We start from the raw sequence: 21,532 nt of genomic DNA, 5'->3' as shown, positions 1-21,532 counted from the left end.
GAACAAAAACTACCTAAAATTCTATAGTTTTAATATTGTTATTTGTACATATTAACAAAATAAAGTTTTCCAACAAAACTACTATTACTGCATACACAGTAAAAAGTCTATTCCAGTGTGCCCAAACAGCAAATGGGTAGAATAGGTAAAACTATAAAATTTAATCAATAGAATCCTTGAGCTGCTGCATCATCTTCATCAATGCCCAGCAATGCCAAATCAGACATATCACCTAATTTACTATAACCTTCACCTTGGTGCTCTTCTCTTAACCCTTTATCGTTTTCAGTCTCTTGTTCTTGTTCCTCTTCAAAATCATCACCATCTTCTTCATCTATATCATATTCCATGTTTCCACTCTCACTTTCTGCTTCACCGCCCTCTTCTTTAGCTTTTTCTGCAGCTTCTTTGGCTTTCTTTTTCTGCAGATGCCGCCTCATTCTTTGTGAAAGTGGATTTTTCTTCTTTTTAGGAAAAATCTCTGGAACAGCAACATCAACTACTGGTGTTTCAGTAGGCTGAACCACAACTTCCATAGCAGCCTGTTGAACCCCTTCCATAGTGGGGGGTGGATAGGCATAAGCACTAGCGTATTGTCCTGTCTGGTCATACCCCATTTGGGCCCACTGTTGAACATAAGCATGGTCATAATACGTCTGGTACATGCTCATATCATAACCAGCTGGTAACATATAGGTTGTAGGGGCTGCAGAAGCTACAATGGCTTGTTGTTCTTCAATCTTGGCCTCTGTCTCTTCTTTAACTTCAACTTCTTCATTACTGTCTGCTTTCTTTTCTTCAGGAAACAAAAGATCAAGGGCATCTTTAAAATCTTTGTGAAGCTCATCTTTAGCTGGTTCTTCTTCTTTAGGAACAACAGTACTATCATCATCTAGCTCCATGTCTTGTTCAGTAAGATTATCATTGGCAGGTTTGTTAAAAAGGATTTCCTTTTTAACAATACCTGGTTCAGCAAGTCTGGGTCGCTTACTGATGATTAAAGTCGATTTTGGAAGCTCCTCGACAGGTGGTGCCATTTCAGTTGGTAATGCTTCCACTACAGGTTCCTGTAACAGAGCAAGTTCTGGTAGAGAATCTTTTGAAGCAGAGTCTTCTATATCTTTTTTCTCTTCTTTTTCTTCGGACTTTTGCTCAACTTTTTTCTTCAATATTGGCATCCTCCCAATAAAAGGCAGTTTCGTTTTGGGTAAATTATTGGGTGCAACTTTTTTACCATCCTTTTTCTTAGCAGCACTCTCAGAGGTTCGTTTTTCAAATGATGTTTCATGTGCATCATCATCATCATTTTTATCAAGTAATTTACCTCTTCCTCTTTTCCTCTCAGTTTCCTTTTCCTTTATATCTCTCAGTCTCGAAACAGGAGATTTCTTATGTTTGTCTCTATCACTAACGTAAGGCTTAATTTCTTTTTTGCTTTTATAATCTTCATATCTCGACTCCTTCTCTTCCTTTTCCATTTGTTTATATTTGTCAAATTTGTTATATTTGTTGAACCTTTCCTCATACTTTGATTTCTCTTTAGGACTTCTTTCATATTTAGAGTGCCGTTCATGCCTAGTAATTTCTTCTTCTCTCTTTTTACTTCTTGAAGACTGGTTTTTTTCGTAGTTTGACGAGGCAGAAATAGCAGTAGGCTTTTTATCAAATATAACGGCATCATCATGGTCATCATATAGATTATCATCAGGGCTCACAAATCTTTCAGATGGATTACCTGAAGATTCTTGACTTCCTGCACTTAATCTCCTACTTCTCTTCAGTGGTCTTACTTCAGGAATATCATTCTTCGGCTTTGGTTTAATCGGAACAGCATCTCGCTTCTCCACTTTTGGCATCCATTCAGAAATAAAGCTGTCATCATGTGGTACCAATTCTGGTGCCTTCTTCTCTGTCATAGCTTTATAATTCAGTTTAATCAGATCCAATTCCTTAGAAGGCGACTTATCCTTGCTTTTTTTACTTTTCTTTGACTTTTTCTTCTTCTTTTTAGATTTTCTACTGGGAGAATCATCTTCTGATGAAGAGGATGACTTGGTGATTGGGGGTGGAGGAGGAGGAGGAGGCGGAGGTGGTTCCTGAAGTTTAGAGTTCGCAGCGATCATGGCGAGGAGCTGATCACTGAGGGTGGCGATGGTGAGTGGAGCCGGTGGAGGTTGGACCTGTTGTGGAACCAGGACCCCTGTTTGCTGCTGTTTTGCTTCAGAATTTCGCTCGTATGATCTTGTCCTTTCTGTCAGCCAATCAACTTCCCAATGTTGGTTTTTCATAATGAATTCCTAGAAAAATTAAAGTAGAATTAAATATTAATCTAAGACTAACAGCTTATATGTTACTATGATGTGATCTGATTAAAAATAATATATTTTGATTTATATTTATATGATAATAGATATTAGCCATCCCATAATAAGTTTAATAAAGATATTTTATTGAGTTTAAGTTTATTTTCACTATTAACATAATAACTCTTACAGAGAATTGTTCCAGTACGATTGGTTTTTAACAAGTAGGTGTGCATTATAAGGATGTAAAAAAAGACATTCAATTTTAGTCAAATGAGATAAATGCACAGGGATTAAGTTTTTCCTAAGATGTTATTAAAAGATAGCATTAGAAGCAAATATTTATTGTAATTTATTAAAGAACAATATAATAAATTGACAACATAATTAATTCTTTATAAGAATAATCAACAAAAAATTTTTAATTTATTATATAATATTTAGTTGCATCTGTTTGGGAACACTGATGATATTATATAGGATTTTATTTTACTACTTACTTTTTTATTGGATATATTCATAAAGGATTTAGGTAAGGTCGAGTTATTAAGACTGTTAAATATACATTTAAATTGAAGGTAAATATTTTTTTTTCTACACCTCCTCAATTATGAGTAATTGAACTGAAGAAAATAACAATATAATTTTGAGCTCTCCCTCTAAAGGGATTAGTGCCATTAGACAAACCAGCTATTAGTCCTAAATATAATCGACAATTATATTAATCAGAAAATTAGAGTTAATTAAAAATAAATAAGAGGGGAAGGATCGTAGTAATATATAATAACCTATATAAAAGTTTTATATTTTTATAAAAATATATTTAAAATAGAATATATCTTTAATGAGCTGCCAAAACCTCCATCCACAAATTAAGCAATTTTACAAAGAAAATTAATTTTTTGACAACTCCTTACATTATTAACATTTTGTTTCTTCTACATCCATTTCACTGCTTTAAAGATTTGATAGCCGTTCTTTTGCCATTTATTTAAACTATTATTTTTTTTTCTATATAACCTTTTTCAATTATTATTAACTATCACCTTTCATTTAACTTAGTTGTACCTATAACCCTTATATCAGCTCTTTTAATAATCTCACCATTAATATTACTGATTGCTCATTACTATTATCTCTATTAATAATATCATTAACTGATTCGCTACACAGAACCAACCCTTTAAATCATAGTTCAATTCTTAATTCTGATAATGTTTATTTATCCTGTAATTGTTTCATAATATTTAGTTTCTCTTCTTTATCTTATTTCCTATTAATATTTAGTTGTTTATATCAATCATTAAGTTTATTAATTTCATATAAGCCTCTAACATATTTTTGTAACTTCACAATCCTCTACCTCTACGTATCTTACACCAATCTTGCTTGGTCTCTTGCAATAGTTGGCGTGAATCTTATATATTTGCATTTTTTCCCCCCTCCTTTTTAAACCATGTTCCACACTTTCCTTATTTTTCTTCCGTACACACGTTGAGTTATGTCTACAATACTAAATTACTGTCAATTGTAGCACTTATTCCTTTTGGCTTATATAACTTCATATTTTACTTTGTCAGTTCTGTTATTTTACTTACACATTTAATAGAATATATAAACGTTTTCTTTCTCACTTTTCATAATTTTAATTTCAAATAATTTAATTTTTTTCATATATCTACTAACTGGATTTTCATACACATAAATATGTATTAATTTCTTTTTCTCTTCTCTTTCATAATTTTAATATTAATGTACTCTCATACTGCTTTTACCTTCTTATAATACTTACATTACACATTTCCTTCGAATACTACTTATTTACCTATATTACTTCCTATCTTCAAGTTCTATTTTTCCTTTTATTCATTATGGTTGTCCTCTTTTTGTACTTATCCCAGATGAAGGCCTGAAATTCTCCACAGTAAGGTCAACTATATAAAACTTCCTGATTATGGAAATCATCCCTAAAGACTAATTTCTCTGGGAGAAGAGTTGGATTCTAGTTACCTGATACAGATACAAATAATTCTGTACATGGTGTTAGGGATAAGGCTTCTTCTTGGGAATATTTTTGGCAGATAACTACTTTTATTGATATTACATATAGATGATTTACCGTAAGTGAATTAGAAGATGGCCAGGGTTACAGTTAAGAAAAAAAAAATAGTTCCTACTATTTATTAATCACTAATATTTCGACTCACAATCCAGGTCTTCATCAGAGCTGTTTTGATAAGTGGAGGTGTACAACAATGAATAAATGAAACTGAATTGAATTGAATTTTTAATAGTTTTTATAAAGCCAGGGTTTATGGAATCAATACAGCTTTGAAGCTTATTAATAGTAGTTTTCCCCAAAGACTTATCTCTCCTGTGTGTATGCTTTGTAAATCCAGTTAAAAACAATCCACGATATTTATTATTCTCACTGATAGGAAGTTTCCCGCTCTTTTCAATGGTGTACATGATAAGATTTCATGAAACGTCGTATCAATATATCCATAAAAGAGATCGAAGGAGTTTAATGTGAAAAAGTCAAGAATGGAAAAAATTACAAAAACAAAAAAATTTTAATTTGCCACTAAACTGCTAAAAATCAGACAATGGTTAATACAGAAAAATGCTTCTGGTCACAATTGACAAGTTCAATCGGCTCCTAAAGTTTCCTGGTTCTTACTAGCACCCTATATGTAAGTGTAATATATACATACACACACACATATTTGAATGTTGGTTGAAACACTGCAAAAATGTAAGATATTAAGAAATAATTGAAATTATTTCTTAATTGTTTTTCTACACAGCATCCAGAATCATATTCTTCAAATTCACATAAGGTCATCTGTATAACTTTTCTAATGTCTTAAAATACATCATAACTGGTCATAGAAACTGGTTTACTTATTATAAATGCAGTTACTTTTTAATCTTTAGTAAAAGTACAGTAACCGCATATTTACTAAACAAATGCCAGATACAGCATTTTTGCACAGAGCAATTTAAATCCTTTGCAATATTTGGAGTATACAATCCAATGAGGTTATCTATTCAAGAATGAATAAATTACCAGTAAAGTTAAAATTGTGAAAATGTTTCAAAATAACCTTTAATTCAGCATGAATTTGCTAATGAATGAAACATAGCTGTAAAGGAAGCAGTATACTGCATTTTAAAATTTTCACTATAGAAAACATTTAGAAATGTTGGTAAGTAAAAATGAACTAATTATTTTTTAAAATTAAATAATGTTATTGATGCAATTTATTTATTTTGAAAACGTAAGGAAAAATTAGGATTGGGTTGAAGAAAAAAATTATTTTATAATAAGGGCAACTGAATCAACTTTTAAGGGCACCTCTAAAATACCCAAAGGTCAATCAGGTTTTTCTGCGAATAAACCTAGATCTTTTATAATAATAAAAATACTAATTTATTATCTGATGACTACTAAAAATACTCACATTATAGTTTGTAGAGTGGCTGTTGCTTTGTATATGTTTGGTGGCACAGTGGATGTCTCCAAGCCAAACCTTACACATGGAGCAGAACCAAGCTGTGGCCGGTATCAGGAACTGCACTCCTGCAAGCATCCCAATAAATATTTTAGAAAGAAACGTACAAAACAACATTAGTTTGCTATTCTAATCAATAAACAGTAAGATTAAGAAATAAAAAAAAAGAAAAATACTCAGTCTGGATCACAGCTTAAGTGACTACACAAATCCTCTGGGAGGGAGCTAAGACCACACATTTCAGCGACATTTTGAGTGTATATCGGAAAATGATTTATTTCTTGTTATTTTGAAAAAATATTCTCATAAAAATGAGATAACAAGCGGATGGATTTCCATCTACGTAACACTGAAATATTTTAAATCACATTAGCTTCTTGTAATATGTCCATGACAAATATCATTTGTAAAGATATGGCATTAAAAAAAATATATACAATTAATGTTTTTACCTTAAATTTCTGAAATCGATAAAAATAACACACATTTAATTAATGCATGGCAATCTTTTAAAATTAAAGGCTGTGTTGATAGATAAATGTAATAGACTAACTCAGAGTTGGTATAAGTATTTTTATAGATTATTATATATTTTTAGTTTATTTGCTGATAGCACTCTGTAGTTAAAAGACCACCATTTGACAATACAACAAATTTTAAGGATCTCATAAGTCTTCAATTAATATTACAAAATCTTGAATGAATACAAGATGGTTCACAATACAATACAAATATGACAGAATTTTTTCTTAAGTATTTATTTTTAACATTTTACAAACATATACATTTCTTTATTATACAACAAAATATTAATTTACATTATAGAACAGAATATGTTACATGATTGATAAATTACATTTCATTTCTTTTAAATTTCTAATGTTCAACCTACCTTCCCTGTAGAAGAATTCACAGTAAAAGCAACCTTCGTAGATACGCTGTCAAAATTAAATAATTGAGACTATATTCAATAAAGAAGCTGAAAATAATTTGCTTGGACATTAAAATCGCATACAAAACAAATATGCAGTAAAAAAACCAATACTTACCCCTGATTGGAATCCTTTTCGGCGGGCAATCCTTGTTTGCCAAGAGAGGGGTCTTCTCTTCCAAATTCTGCCCCATGTGCCACGGATAATCTTCAGATTTCAACTTCTAAAACAGGTCACGAAAAAAAAAAAAATAGATATGAGTCATACAAATCCTTTTATGGTTGCGAGATGAGTATAAAACCCTACCTCAATAAAAGCTGGACTAGGTACAATAGGCAATATATATAATTTTTTTTTTCATATTACTACACATATTGATAGAGATTAGGTTTTGTCCATATTAGGTGAAGTAGTTTCCTACTTTCCTCAGCGGGTTCCCAATTAGGAAATCTAAAAAAACAGTACACAAGTCAACATATCAATTTTTGTTCCTTTTTTAAATCTTCATTTTAGACCAGAATCTAATTTATTTGAACTGGATCATTTTAAAAAAATACTTGTTTCCCCCCAAAATTGTTGTTATTGGAAGCTACTTTATGCTTTTTATGCCATATTATTTTATATAAGAAGAAAGCTTGAAATGAAATATTCTTCCACTATTATGTCGATTGAGTCACCAGAATAACGATCATTCTAAGGTTTCAAAACTTCCTGCTGAACCGATATGGTAGTACTTACAATTAAAAAAAACATGAACATCTTTGGGATTGTATTGGTACATCAAAAAATGACAACTTTTAAAATTTGAAACCTGGAAGATAAAAATAATCAGAGAAAAGAATGGTGAATTCATAGGGGATCAAAAAATATAGGATTATATTCTTGATACATCTCAGGTAATAAAGTAAGGGTAGAGAAAGTTTTAGCCTCAAAAAAGGATATCCCTTAATCTATTTAGGCACCCCAGAAAGAAAATATCCTAAAGAATGAGTCAGGATTTTTGAACAGAGAGGTGAATAAACAGAGAAGCTTAAAATTAACATTAGAAAGATAACATCGGTTTAGGCATTTGTGTAGTATGATAGGAGAGAGTAGAGAGCAAAGAATATGAATGAAAGTGAAGATAAGTCAACACACATAACATAAGAACACATCCAAATGTTGTGACAGGAAAGTGGAAAAACTCTGATTGAGGTGAAAGTATTGATAAGGGCTGAGGTTTCCAGTCAAGGATTAGAGGCACCTTCATGATAGGTACAGAGGAGAAAGAAAAAGAATAAAGGATGTTAAATATATAATGATACATGAATGAGATGATAATTCTTAAAACTAACATGAAAAACACAAAACTTTTTTGTCATAAAATAAATAAATAAAAAATCAGTCGTTCATTGAAATATCATTTATCAGTTCATTACTACTTCCAAGCCCTTCCTTTTTTTCATGTTTACATCATTTTAGCCCCACCTTAGTTTATCTATTATTTTCATGTCATCTTATTCTCTTAAAATGTCAACAGTTGTTTGAAGACTACTTAGATTGAACACCTCGGTCCTTATCAATGCCTTTGACTCTCCCTTTTCATGTTAGTTTTCCCTCCTTCCCTCTTTTCATGAGGAAAAGGAGGATTCCTGTTAAAGCCCAAAGAAAGATATTATGTTTTAATTCTAGTTGACTTTTCAACTACTTTTTTTTTTTTTTTTTTATCTTTTGTTTTTGTAATTAAAACAGCTTTTGACTGCCAGTTGGAAAAATACTTCAATGAGATAGCTTTTCTATATATAAGAGTGTTGTGAGTATATGAATACCTCGTTGAAGGACAGTACAGAATGAGGAACTATTAAACATCGAAACGAGCTAATGGGGACTTCTAGGCAGTCTACTACATGTTTCTAGAGCTATTCCATATGTGTTAATTTGTAAATCTTCACCCACCAAGATTCCATAGTTTAGGAGTCTACTGCACATTTTCTGAGGCACCAGATTTGTGTTGGTTTCTGGTGCTTTCAACCACCAAGCAGGGATTCAACCACCCACTGGCTCACTGCCACTGTTTAGCCTCTGAGTCTTTGAGGTAGAATATAACAAGTGGCGATCACCCACCAATTGTCAACAGCCCTTCACCTTCTGAACTATGGCGGCCATCTTTTAAGAGACTTATCTATTTTGTATTTGATAAGGGCATATCGACGAGCTTTTATTCTTTCAACTACTGTCAGTGACTTAGTAACAAAATGTCTTTTGTCATTATATCAAATATTGAGTGTTTTAATTTCTATTCATTATATAATATCAGAGAGTTAATTATTTTATTTTTTTGTCTCTTTTTATTATATAAGAGTTAAGATTTTTTTATATTTAAGTATCTTAATTTTCTTTCACCATTGTTTATTATTTTTCTTTAATTAGAGAAACGATTCTTTTGGTTTGTATACATATATATTTATTATTTTCATAACACATATTTTTGTTTTTTATAATAATAGGAGGGTATGATTAATTTTATTTGTTTGCATAATATTACTAAATTTTTATATCAATTGGAAAAGCATATTTTCTTTTCTGTATTGTTCTGGTTCTTTGGGGGTTTTAATTTTATGCTCCTCTGTCTATTATTAAAATAGAACCAGTGATTAAGTTTATTTTACTCTGGGAAAGAAGTTTATGAAAAGCCCCAAGCCCAACAATCCCAATGAAATAGTTTTAATGCTACCAAATTTCATTAGCAATATCCCACACTCAAAGTTGACTGAGGATTTATCTTTAAAAAGTAACCTTAAACCATCAAAGTTTCTTTAATAAACAATCATTTAAATAATATAAGTTGTATTGTGTTTTGTAACTAATATAAGTCGTAAGTTATCACTTTAACCTAACATTGACATATAGTACTAAAATACAACATTATTATGCATTAGATAAGATTTGGTATTGAATTCCGTGAAAACACAAAGGAATTTTTTCTTCACAGCCAGAGGATATAATTTGGTTTCAATTATTTAGTTCTGATAACATGCCTGATGTCTAAGTGTATTAAAAAAAAAAAAAAAAAAATGCACTAATGGGATGATGATAACTTTTTGTTTGCAGTTTCTCAACATTGTAACTTTTTGACTAGTAGGGTTTTTGTTGGAAATCCTTTAACTGTAACACCAAAAATAAAAGGAAGATAGTCCGGGTACGGTAAAAAAAAAATTCAAATAGACAAGAACTATTTAATATGAGCCAACGTTTCGCCCCAAGGTGCAAGGCCTAATCAGGGGTAAAAAACATACAAACACTTAAATGCGGTATAAATAAAAAGATGTACAATGAAATGTAAAATTAAATAAGCACAACAAAATTTTTTAGATAATTAATGAAAACAGAATCTTTTTTTTTTTTTTATTCATGTGCATATATATGTTTTATTATAAAAAATTAATTTTTTTTGTAATAATTTCTCCCCCTATAATGTAAGTTATTATTTAATGTTTGCCTATTTTTAATATTTTCTTTAATTTGCTAATACTCTCCTTTAACAATATTTTCAAATTAACGTACTACTTAACCGTCAACCTTTCTATTTCGTACTTGTCTGCAATCTGTTAGATATGTTCCCTTTCTTGTTCATTATCTTCCTTTATTCTTGATTTTACTCATATTCCCTTTTTCTATCTTACTGTGTACTATAGTTTTTATTTCTTTTTTATATGTTGTTAGTTCCATTTCATTAATTGTCTAAAACCTTTTGTCGGATTTAAGTAATCCGATTTTTACCGTTGTTTTTTGGTTTTATATAAAGTCGGTGTCGGGGGACTTATTTTCTTATGCCCCCCTTTCCGCGGAGACCAGAAGGCCCCGAAGACGCTGCGACTGCAATGCTGCCCCAGCCTATGCACTATGCAAGCTAGGATCTGGCCTACCCCTACCATCACGCCAGAGTCATGCTGTCCAGCCACGGAGGAACAAAGACGTCTTTTCATTCACCAGGCGAAGATACATGGTTTTCACCGTTTCGCCCACCATACACCTCGACGAGGGAAGTGCCCATAGGACACGGAAGTGACCGCGACAGCAAAACTTCCAACAGCCACCAGATAAGCGCATGATTTCCATTATGAGTCTAGGAGACCCCAATGGTCTGTCTTATATTATTATTATTAAAACCTAACACAATAACCCAGTTTGCCCCTCCAGGGAATTAAATTTATAAATAGAAAGAAATATATGCATGCTAATTAGCAGAAAGTCTCACAATTTTCAGCCCCCCTTTTCCGCACTAATAACATTTTAATTATAATTGTAAAATTACACTCGGGACACCTGCAGTATAGCACGATGTGAATACCTTTTGTTATTCTTATTTATGTTTGACTGAACATCTTTTTTTTTCATTTACATTACATTACATTACATGTGTTTTTATCTTTTTTAGCTTTGATAAAGCCCTGCAATGTGAGACCAAACATTGGCTTATATTAAATAGTTTAATGACAACTTGAGTTTTTTTTCTTTTACCACACTCAGACCATCTTACTCATCATCGATCATTCAATAACTCTGAAATGTTCAGTTCAAAATTTAATAATTGTTTTTTTATTTACAAACATTGCTTTTCTTAAAAGACAAGCACAGTAATACATGGAATACTGAATTCAGTACTTTTGAAAAAATAAATAAAATAAAATAACATTTGTAAGACGACTATATGCACTGAAAAAACAAACAAGAACACCACCATACTTAGCCTTGATAAAAAAGTTTTCCAAGTTAAATTCCCTGAGAAACAATCTCAGAGAAAGATTTACATAATACATGCAGAAAATAAGTGAAAATTATCAGTTTTTAAAATATTTGCAGTTTATTTGCAAAAGAAACAACAAAGAACTACATTATTATTGATTTGAAGTAGGGAAACAAAACTAAATTAAAACATTCAAATTATTATGATACCAATAGGAGCAACAAAACTTGAAATAAAATTATTCAAAAGTCCCACAATTTTATTTTTTCTCTCGCAATCTGAGATGAAACAATATTAGCCCAAACTCTAAAAATTCTTTATTTACCTATGAGAACGAGACAAATCTGTGGCATGAGATGTTAGATTATTCCATATACATAATTTTAAAGAAATTAATTGAAGAGACTTACAGTATTCTGTTTGTGCTGAGACGAGTGGAGATGATCTAAGTACTCACTGACTGTCTTTGGAAAGATATTGCACTCGGGACACCAATGAAGGCCTGGATCATAATAAACCCTGTTTTCATCCTTTTGCCTGCTTTCGTCCCTCTCTTCATGATCACGTTCGCGAGCACGATCACGCTCACGGTGCTGCTCTTCCTCTGCAGACTCACTGCTTCGTCGCTCTTCACTTTTATCTCGTTTCTTCTGAAAAAAAAAAAACTTTCCGGCTATAGCCTGTAAATCCAAAAGAAACAGTCCTATTTCAGCTATTTTACGAGTATTAGGATACCTGCCTTGGTATGCTTCACATTGCGATTCCAAACTCTATCACCCTCAAGTAAAAATTTATGTTTGATGATAATAAATTGGCTTCAAACAATCGACTCTACTTATTGGAATATTACATAAGTAAAATGTAAAAAGCTACTTTAAATTGATAATTAAAGATTATAAAATGAATATAATAATTATAAGTATTTACTTTGTCCGATTTCTTCTTTTCAGACTTCTCCGATGACTTGATCTCTTTGATGACCTCCGGGAGATGTGCACTGTCCCCAATAATATTTGAAAGCATTTCAATAACATTGTCAATTGATTTTAGCTTTTGTAGGATTTCATTCTGAAAATAATTTCCTAAACTTAAATTTGCTGATAATATAAAGGGTATAAATAGAGAGAGATTAAAAAAAACAAAACAGAAGAACATGCAGAAGATTATTTGAAAAAATTGAATAGATGATGTTAGCCTTTTGTGATAAGTCAAGCTCTGGATGACCATCTTTGATCGACAACAGTACAACCAAGATCATGATGAAGCAAAATCCTTTTTTCACACAGAGATTGTGAAAAAGCTTGATTCAGCTCAACAAACCATTATGGACAATATTCAGAAATTATGATTGATGTGAAAATATTTGAGATGAGTGCCACATGAATTAAGTGAGAAGAATTTGAGCCATTAAGTCATTGTACACTCCATAAACCCTTCTTGGATCGGATGATAACAGCAGATGAAAAGGATATTACCTACGAAAACAAAAAGTTGAATTTGAGAAGTACTGTCAGTAATTGGATAATTTAAAAACAGCACTCCAAAAACAGGGCGCTGATGTTTTTTCCTAGGAAGGACTGTACTATACAGCTTCATGATATTGCCAGGCCAAATACTGTTTTCAGGACTTGTCAGAAACTAGAAGAGCTATGCTAGGAAATTTAGCCGCCTCTACCATACTCCCCAGACCTAGTAACTTCCAATGATCACTTTTTTCCGTCTCCATTCAAAAATGAAAATAATATCAAACAAGCACTGGTTCAATTTTCTGTCCTCAGGATAAGGCATTTTTTTTTTTTAATGAGATGTACAAATTGCCATCATGCTGACAATTATATTATTCCAAGTATAAAAAATTTATCTTAAAAACATACAGAACTGTTCAGGTGACCTAACAATATGAAAATAAAGTCTTAAATAAAATTAACTAATACGTAAGTTAATGTGTTTTGTTATTAATATTTTCAAATAAATGTTTTTGAACAATTTACTTTTGTTATTAAAACTCTTTCACACACTGTTTCAAAATAAATTATAATAAAACTTTTAAAGTAAAATTTGTTTTCCAATGTACTTAAAAAAAAAAATTAACAGTTCATTTGAAATTTATGCTATAAGGTATTCTCTCTTCCTGTATTTTCAGGGCTCTAACACATGGTTAGACAAGAACAACATATTAATGTATATAACACATAATATGTATATTTTAGAATACTTACTACAGTTAATCTCTTCTGAAGTATGAGATCCATTTAAGTCTTTAATAACGGTATTGATAAATATACCAGATCAGTAAAGGACATGACAATAAGAGGGTTTATAATGCTAGATTAAAACCATAAGTAGGCAAGCTGACTAAACACAACCTACTAGACAATGAAGCTTATCTGTTTTAAAGGCAATAAAAATAAATTTGCCAGATAGAAACAGAGAAGTAGGTGAATCAAAGAAATTTTCTAATTAGTTTAACAATCCTACAATATTTTTTAAAATAGTTATAAATAACCAAAAAAGTATTTTAAAAAAACTAAACAAAAAATTAAGAAGTGATGATCCATAATATTAAAAACTAAGAAAAGTGATGTTATGAGGTGTTTGGTCATTAAACATGCTGACTGCAAAAATGAAAAGTTTTACAAAGTTTGCTAATTACAATATTTTATCTTCAACCAGTTTTACCATAACTTAACATCAACATTACTGTTTTAAAAAAATAAATTTCCTAAAAATTCTTTCTACAATGAAATTAGACTTTAAAAAAAGTCAATGATGCCAAAAACTGACAAAATATATAGCTCCACAACCAGATCGTATATCAAATAATGTATGTATGTTAACAGATGTATCAAGCAACTGTTTACATTATTTTTTTATTTCTCAGTGTATTATTATTTAAGTCATCAACCATTTGTAATAAATTTAAAATAACATCAACCGAAATAACTTTGCATACATTGCCTAGATTCTGAAAAAAAAAATTCAGCATTCAAAAAGTTTGATTTCAGTGCCACTGTATGTGGCAATAGTTTGAACAGAATTTAAAATCTAAGTGAACAAAGTCACCTCTCACTTAATTAGAAAAATGGTTAACGTACATAAATAGATAATATAACAACTTAATCATCACCTAAACTGTTTCAAAAATTATTTTTCTATTATCATGTTATTATCAAAAACCAGATAGACACAATTACTGACCTGTAGTTTGGCATTTTCTCTTAAGATCCTTTCATTCTCTTTCGAATTTTCTTTTAGCAGTTCCCTCTTTTGGTCTTTCAACCTGTTTAATTCTCGATTCAAAGAAAATTTCCGTTTCACATAGTCCTCTCGCTGTTTTGCTAGAGTTCTCTTTTGTTGGAGCAGTTCTTGCTCGATAGCTAGATGAAATACAGAAATATTATAATAATTAGAAATTATCTTTTACATTTCATGATAGCACTATCCCATGAAATTAAAAAGGATCCTCCCACTACAGTTAGAATAGGTTGGTTACCTCTAGATAATCACCCTCCCTCCCCCTCCGTATGTCAGATATTACCAGGAAGGGGGTAAAAAAAAATGAATAAATAAAAAGATACCATTATCCCTATGATTGTGGAGCAACACTTCACGAACAAATTTTTTTTTCTAATAATTTTTTCTTTTCTTAAAATATAAAAAACAACAATACTTTTCGGTAATCTCATGAATTTTTTTTTAAATCATATTATTACATGCCATTTTTTTTAAAAATATATATAATTTTTACCGAAAGTTTTGTTCAAATTAACATGCAGAAAAAGTTCAATAATAAATAATTTCAAAAATGAATATTTTGTCACAATCATATCTTGACTATTTGGAAACATCGTAAAAATGGTCCAAAATCGATTTAATTAAATTCCATCCATTACTTTCACTCAAGGATGCAATATCTTATTTTCTTAGACATACCTGTATTTCGAACAGTGCATCCAATTTGGCGAAGTTGAAGGAAAGTAGAAGATTAATGGAAAAATGGAACAACTATTAATTTTTTTAATTTTATCCACATCCTTTACTGACTTGTGAACAAATTTTATTGGAGAGGACTGGCTACACTTGAAAAGTCTTGCCCTGTTTTGATTTCATACTCAAAAGACAAATCATTGACCATGAAATATGGATATAAAAATGATGAAACTATATTGTAACTATGTACTTGACAGAATTAATTTAAAGGCTAGTTAAGTATAATTACTTTGAAACAATGTTTTATTGTTAGTAATTTGAATTTTCTAACCCGGTTTTTTCACGGATTACTGACTCCTCAGTTGCTAGACACCTTGTTTTTATTTAGATCCTAAAAGGAACTGTAATGATTCTATAAATATTTTTTTAATTATTTTCAAAAGTAAAATGATATCCATAAAGATGAATTAAACAACATACCTTCTTTCTTAGCTTCTTCAGCCTTAATATCTGGCAACCCTGGATGAGAATCACCTAAAATATAAACACAAATACTTTATATGATGATATATATACCTATATGATATATATATATATATATATATATATATACCTATGATGAGATATATGAGATACCTATGATGAGATGTATATACCTGTTTCTTTTTCAAACCCCAATTTAACTTAACAATCAAGTGCTTTTAAAACATTTTACCAAGACAAAATATCACTTAATCTCCAGAGTTGGGCAACTATGAAACTAATAGCTAAAATTGCCAGGGATATGATATTTATTTATCAATGGTTCATTCATGAATAAGGGTCATATCGAGGGCAATTTTAGCTATTAGTTTTAACTATAGCTAATTTTTTCCTATCTCTATTAATCTACGACTTCTAGTTAACAATTGATCTTCGAATGATTGACACTGCTAAATTGGTCCCAAAGGGATTGCCTATGGAGCTATGGATAGTCTCCCACTGCCCCAATGAAAACCATGATTTGCAGCAACATAGTATAAGTTACCCTCTTCGGGCTATCAGTGATTTTGCAAAAAATAATGCCTCAAAGTTAGCCACAGTGGGTGGTCAAAGCTCTCGACGATCTATAGTATTAACCAAGAAAAAATAAAATAAAATATATATAAATTATTCACCTGATATGGGGCCAGTAGCTGGACCAGGTCCACCAAGGATAGGCGGTGGCTGAGTCGTATCTGGAAATATTTCCCAGTTGGTTGTAGGAGGATGGTTTGTCGGAGCTCCAATATTATATTCCTGGATGACAATAATAATAAACATAACTAACCATAACTTACTAAAATATTTTTAAATATTTATCCAATATGTTAATTTTATTATAAAGAAGTCATTCTATAGAGTATAAAAAATCCAAAAATAAACTAGGTTAATAAATGTAATTTAGGAATTGATAGCCAAGATCTTTAACAGCTTAAACATCATCATCAACCCAAAACTACAACAAATAGATACTGTCCTAACATCAAGTTGTAAAGTTAAGATTTGTTCCATGGAACAGAAGATTTAGGTAATCTTCTGTAAGAAATAAAAAAAAAATTACCGAAATCAATGAGACACCTGAGCTTGAATTTGGGAAACTAATTCATCAATGTTTGGATTAATTCCACTGATACAAAGATGTAAAGAATTTTCCAAATTATCGTCAGTCAACCTTGAGCGATGGTTTAATTTATTAACTTTCATCATTGAAAAGAACTGTTCTTATTTATAAGTACTACCAAACACACAAATCAATCTTCTTGCAAATTTTCTAAGCTATGGAAAATGGTCTTCTTAAAGGTATTTTTTGTAGAAATCACACAACTCCACTTCTCCAGATTAGGATTTTAGGAGTGAGTTTTCTTGAATCTCAATCAACTCCATTTGCAAGTATATTGGAGCATTTTGTACATTACTTTTTGTTGGAGTAGCAAATAAATTAAAACAGTCTTCCTTGTTTTTGATATCGCTAAATCTGTTCGAAAATTGCTTCAACAGTAATTTGAGTTCTTCAGCATATTGAGCATAAGGAATATTTTCATACGCAGAGAGTGTGATGAAATGGTAACTGTTACCAGACAGCATTTGTGCCTCCCACAAGCAGATTTTGTTCTAAAACGGCTGTACAAATCATTTACTAACTGTCCTTGTTTTTGAAGTTTCAAATTCAAATAGCCTGTAAGGTCGACCAGAAATTTCATCTCATATTTCATCCCAAAACGCCTTAAACTGACAATGGTTAAGCCCTCGGGATCGAATAAAATTGATGGTTTTTACTACCAAATTCATAACATTCTGGAGTCAAATGGACTTTGAAGACAAGTTCTGTTGGTGGATAATACAGTGAAGGACTATCAAATCATCTTTTTGCACATTTAATTCAGTTGCTTTTTCATTCAAAATTCCGATGAAACCTTTAAGTAAGCCGACCATAAAAGGTGCACCATCTGTGTAGTACACCAACTAATTTCGACCATGGCAAGCCAAAACTTGTGAATACCTTTTGAACTTCATTAAAAATGTCCTCTCCTGTAGTAGTTCCTTTTAGCAGCTGTAAAGCAAGCAATTCCTTAGTAAAAGTGAACTCTTTATCAACACCTCGAATAAATTTAGCCAGCTGAGCGTTTCGGACAAATCGGTGCTCTCGTCTAATGCTATGGAGAATTATTTAAAACCAGCCATATGGTCAGTCAATGTTGTTTATATATCATTAGCCATCATTTCTGTACGTCAGACAGTTTGTCTTGACAAACTAATTTTTCCAAATTCATTTCTCTTTTCAGGACACAAAACACTACAAGCTTCTAACATATATTCCTTGAAAAATTCTCCTTCGGCAAATGGTTTTAATGACTTTGCCAATTTTGAACTAACTATAAAACTAGCTTTCACAACATTATCATGTTATATTCTTTGTTTATGAAACATTTGCTGCTGTTTTTCTAAATTTGCGGTAAGCTTCTGGATATTGGCAGCAAACATCAAAGGCTTTGATGTTTGCCGTCTCACTCTTTGTTGATTGCCGCCACTTGGCATGCTCGCTAACTTGATTCGGTGAGTATGAGTTAAGTTGTGTAATACTTTTTTTAATTGGGTTTTTCAAAATGTCTCACGGGCCGGGGTTGCCCACATATGCTTTAAGATAATCTTCGTCATTAAAAATAATGGTGATGAAAAAATTAATAAATATCTTACACTTATAGAGGGTTGTGCAGCATGTGGAAAGTTTTGTGGGTTTGGTGGGTAGTAATTGCCAGTTGATTCGTACCCAGGGTAACCATGATAACTGCTACCAAAATTCTGTTGCCCTTGAAAATTGGCAGGATATGAACCCTATGAAAAATTTAAAGAAATATAGACAATTCTAAATCAAATATAATAATACTTATATAAATTATTATAAAACAAGAAGTATTGGCTGAAAAATGATGCAGTAGAGCAAAATTGTGTTCAGAAATATGACAGTTAGAAGTTCTAGAACAAGTTTGTTCCCAGTGTTGATTGGCAATAATATTCATTATTGCTTGTTATTTTTATCAAATAATTTGATAGGCCCGCGGTTTAACTCATGTTAAATCTGGATTGTATATAAGATATTATAAGTGAAATTAATAACCAAGTGCACCTGATTAACTAATTATCATCCAACATTTATGTGAAAAACAAAGAAGTACCAATCACTAAAAAAATACTAATTTTAACTATATAAAATAATATTTATTTATTCATCTTCATTTTAATAAATAACATAGTAAACTGACAGTAGCAAAATAACAGTAGCACAAACTGGAAGTAAATTCCATGACCATACAAATAGTTATAATATTAGGTACAAGTTTTTTTATATTATCATTTCCGTAAAATACGAAATAACCTAATAATATAATAATTAATAAACTTTTTTCCTTTTTTGTAAGTAATCCTAAAAATAGGTTCAAATATAATTTATTGTTCCGTCTCCTTTAATAAACGTTTTTTAAGTTAACCAAATAATGTTAGCAAAGTGAACCAGCTTCCAGAAGTATGAAGATGTATCAATTTGTCAAAATATTAAAATTTTCTAGGTCAACCATTAACTACCCCATATCTCCCACTCCACTACAGGTACTAAAATGCAACCACCATAGTGCACATTGGCACAATCGAGGCTGATACCTCATACGAACATCCATGGTCTGTTTGAACCCTACCTTTTATTGGGTTCCATAGTACTGATGGTTAATTAAAGTTCTACAGTACTCTTATAAAATCATAAATAAACTTATAATGAGCGTCAAACAACAATATTTTTATAAGTATATAATTTGAAATCCTGCATTATACTTATAAAAAAAAAAATATTAAATACCTGAACCGTTGACGGATACTGCGGAGGTATATAAGAAGTGGAAGAAGGGATATCCTGACCTTGGTTTGAATAACTTGGGTGACTGGGTGGAAACCAACTGCTTCCATTCCTCTCTTCATCTCGTTTACTGCTATAACTGCTTCCTGTCCTGAATTCATAATAATTTTTGTTATTTCATAGTATAGAATTTACAAACAAAACTACTTCAGTTATCATAGCGAGAAATTAATTTCTTAATAGATTAAAAATCAATTTCAACCCACACACTCCAAAGACGAAATATATGGCTCTTAATTAATATGAAAAAAAATATTCAGAGATCTGATTGCTGTTTATGTCAAATGACTATAACAGTAGTAAAAAAATTGTACATAATAAAATGTATTTACTTAAGTGTAAAAATGTCCTGTGAAAAGTTAACTAACACATTTATTGAACAATAATTAACTGTCTGATTGAAAAGTTATAAATGAAAACTTGTATATTTAAGTTCAAAGGCTAGATAATAATAACTGACCTTGACGGGGATTTTCTAGGGTAAGCTGTATCTCTCTTTGATTTTGAAGTACTCCTTCTACTTCGGTAATCAGAATGGTGTCTTGATGAGCTAGAACTTGAACGAGAGGATGAAGAAGAGCTTGAAGAACTTGAATGGGAATGTGAACGAGAATGAGAACGAGACCGCGATCTTGATCTAGTCTTTGATCGTCGCCGTCTGTCACTGGTTTCTTTTCTATAACGGGGACTCACTCGGTCACTTCCAGACTCTGATCTCTTATCAGTTTCCATATCATCCATATTTTCAAATTCTTTCCAATACCTACTATCCATTTTAGATTTCTTAGAATCTTTAGCATTACTGAATTTAGATTCTTTGTAAAATCTCTTGTCCTTAAGTTTGAGAACCTCTTCTAGTCTCATTAGTTACAATTAGTAATAACAATTTATAATATTTAATGAAACTAAACCACTTCATATAAATTATAAAAGTTCATAACTTAGTGATAAGCTTAACACACAATGTCTACTGAACAATCTGTAAAAAAAAATAAATAAATCAAAGTTAGGAAAAGAAGAATACAATTTTTATGTGAAATGTTAGACTAAAAATTACTTTAAAACCCTGAATTATGTTATCTTAGTCATCCTCAATTTTATTTATCCCAGTGTGGCATAGTAAAATTTATCATAAATAGATAATTTAAAAAAATTGTCTGAATAAAAATATTAGTTTCAATATAAAAACTGAATTATAAAAACAAACAAAACAAAGGTACGACCAAAATATAAAAGAATTTATGAAATATTGCAGGTAAGTAAATCAGTTTCCACTAAAATCATCATTTTTTATTGAGTTAAAAAATACCTTCAACTACAATATTGTTAACTCCAATCAGCAGCCGAACTACTGTGCGATTTAAATAAATATTTCTTTACAAGGAGAAATATACATTTTACCGAAATTAAACAATCACACTTCCCACAGTTTACATTAGCTAACAGGTTAACTGAGCTTCTGCAACTTATACCAAACTGTACCAATGAGCATAAAATCAGCTACAGCCACATAAAACATGTGATAGCTCTTTGTTTGTTTTCAAAGACACGATCGATAAGGATGTAATATACGAGTATATATATAATCCAAGGTTCATCTAAAAAATTATTTAATCTTCATTTAAAAAAAAAGGTAAAAAAGGCCTAAAATGACTAAAAATGCTTTTTTTTCTTTTTATAATTCTTACGATACTGCTACG

The 21,532-nt window shown here is 30.9% G+C and overlaps 1 protein-coding gene across 3 annotated transcripts; it reads right to left on the bottom strand.

Annotated features, from left to right (window-relative positions):
• Positions 1 to 14: 14 nt before the first annotated feature.
• LOC106679503 (zinc finger matrin-type protein CG9776) lies at positions 15 to 21,314 on the bottom strand. Of its 3 annotated transcripts, XM_014418698.3 has the most exons (13): positions 21,142 to 21,313; positions 20,293 to 20,811; positions 19,776 to 19,923; positions 18,623 to 18,760; positions 16,564 to 16,684; positions 15,887 to 15,940; positions 14,675 to 14,853; positions 12,404 to 12,544; positions 12,216 to 12,254; positions 11,887 to 12,126; positions 6,868 to 6,973; positions 5,768 to 5,886; positions 15 to 2,297 (listed from the first exon to the last, which is right to left on the bottom strand). In XM_014418698.3, exons 2-13 carry the CDS (start codon positions 20,694 to 20,696, stop codon positions 165 to 167), a joined length of 3,822 nt encoding a protein of 1,273 aa, XP_014274184.1. In that variant the 5' UTR covers positions 20,697 to 20,811; positions 21,142 to 21,313; the 3' UTR covers positions 15 to 164. The 3 variants fall into 3 exon arrangements, with proteins under 3 accessions (XP_014274184.1, XP_066907651.1, XP_014274185.1); XM_067051550.1 differs by lacking the exon at positions 18,623 to 18,760 and having other exon boundaries at positions 21,142 to 21,314; XM_014418699.2 differs by lacking the exon at positions 12,216 to 12,254.
• Between the last annotated feature and the right edge of the window lie 218 nt (positions 21,315 to 21,532).

Source organism: Halyomorpha halys, unplaced genomic scaffold (assembly GCF_000696795.3).
Source record: "Halyomorpha halys isolate HHAL.00 unplaced genomic scaffold, Hhal_1.1 Scaffold207.1, whole genome shotgun sequence".
Taxonomy (NCBI): domain Eukaryota; kingdom Metazoa; phylum Arthropoda; class Insecta; order Hemiptera; family Pentatomidae; genus Halyomorpha; species Halyomorpha halys.
The sequence above is the reverse complement of the archived record's forward strand: the minus strand, read 5'-3'. Positions and strand labels throughout refer to the sequence as shown.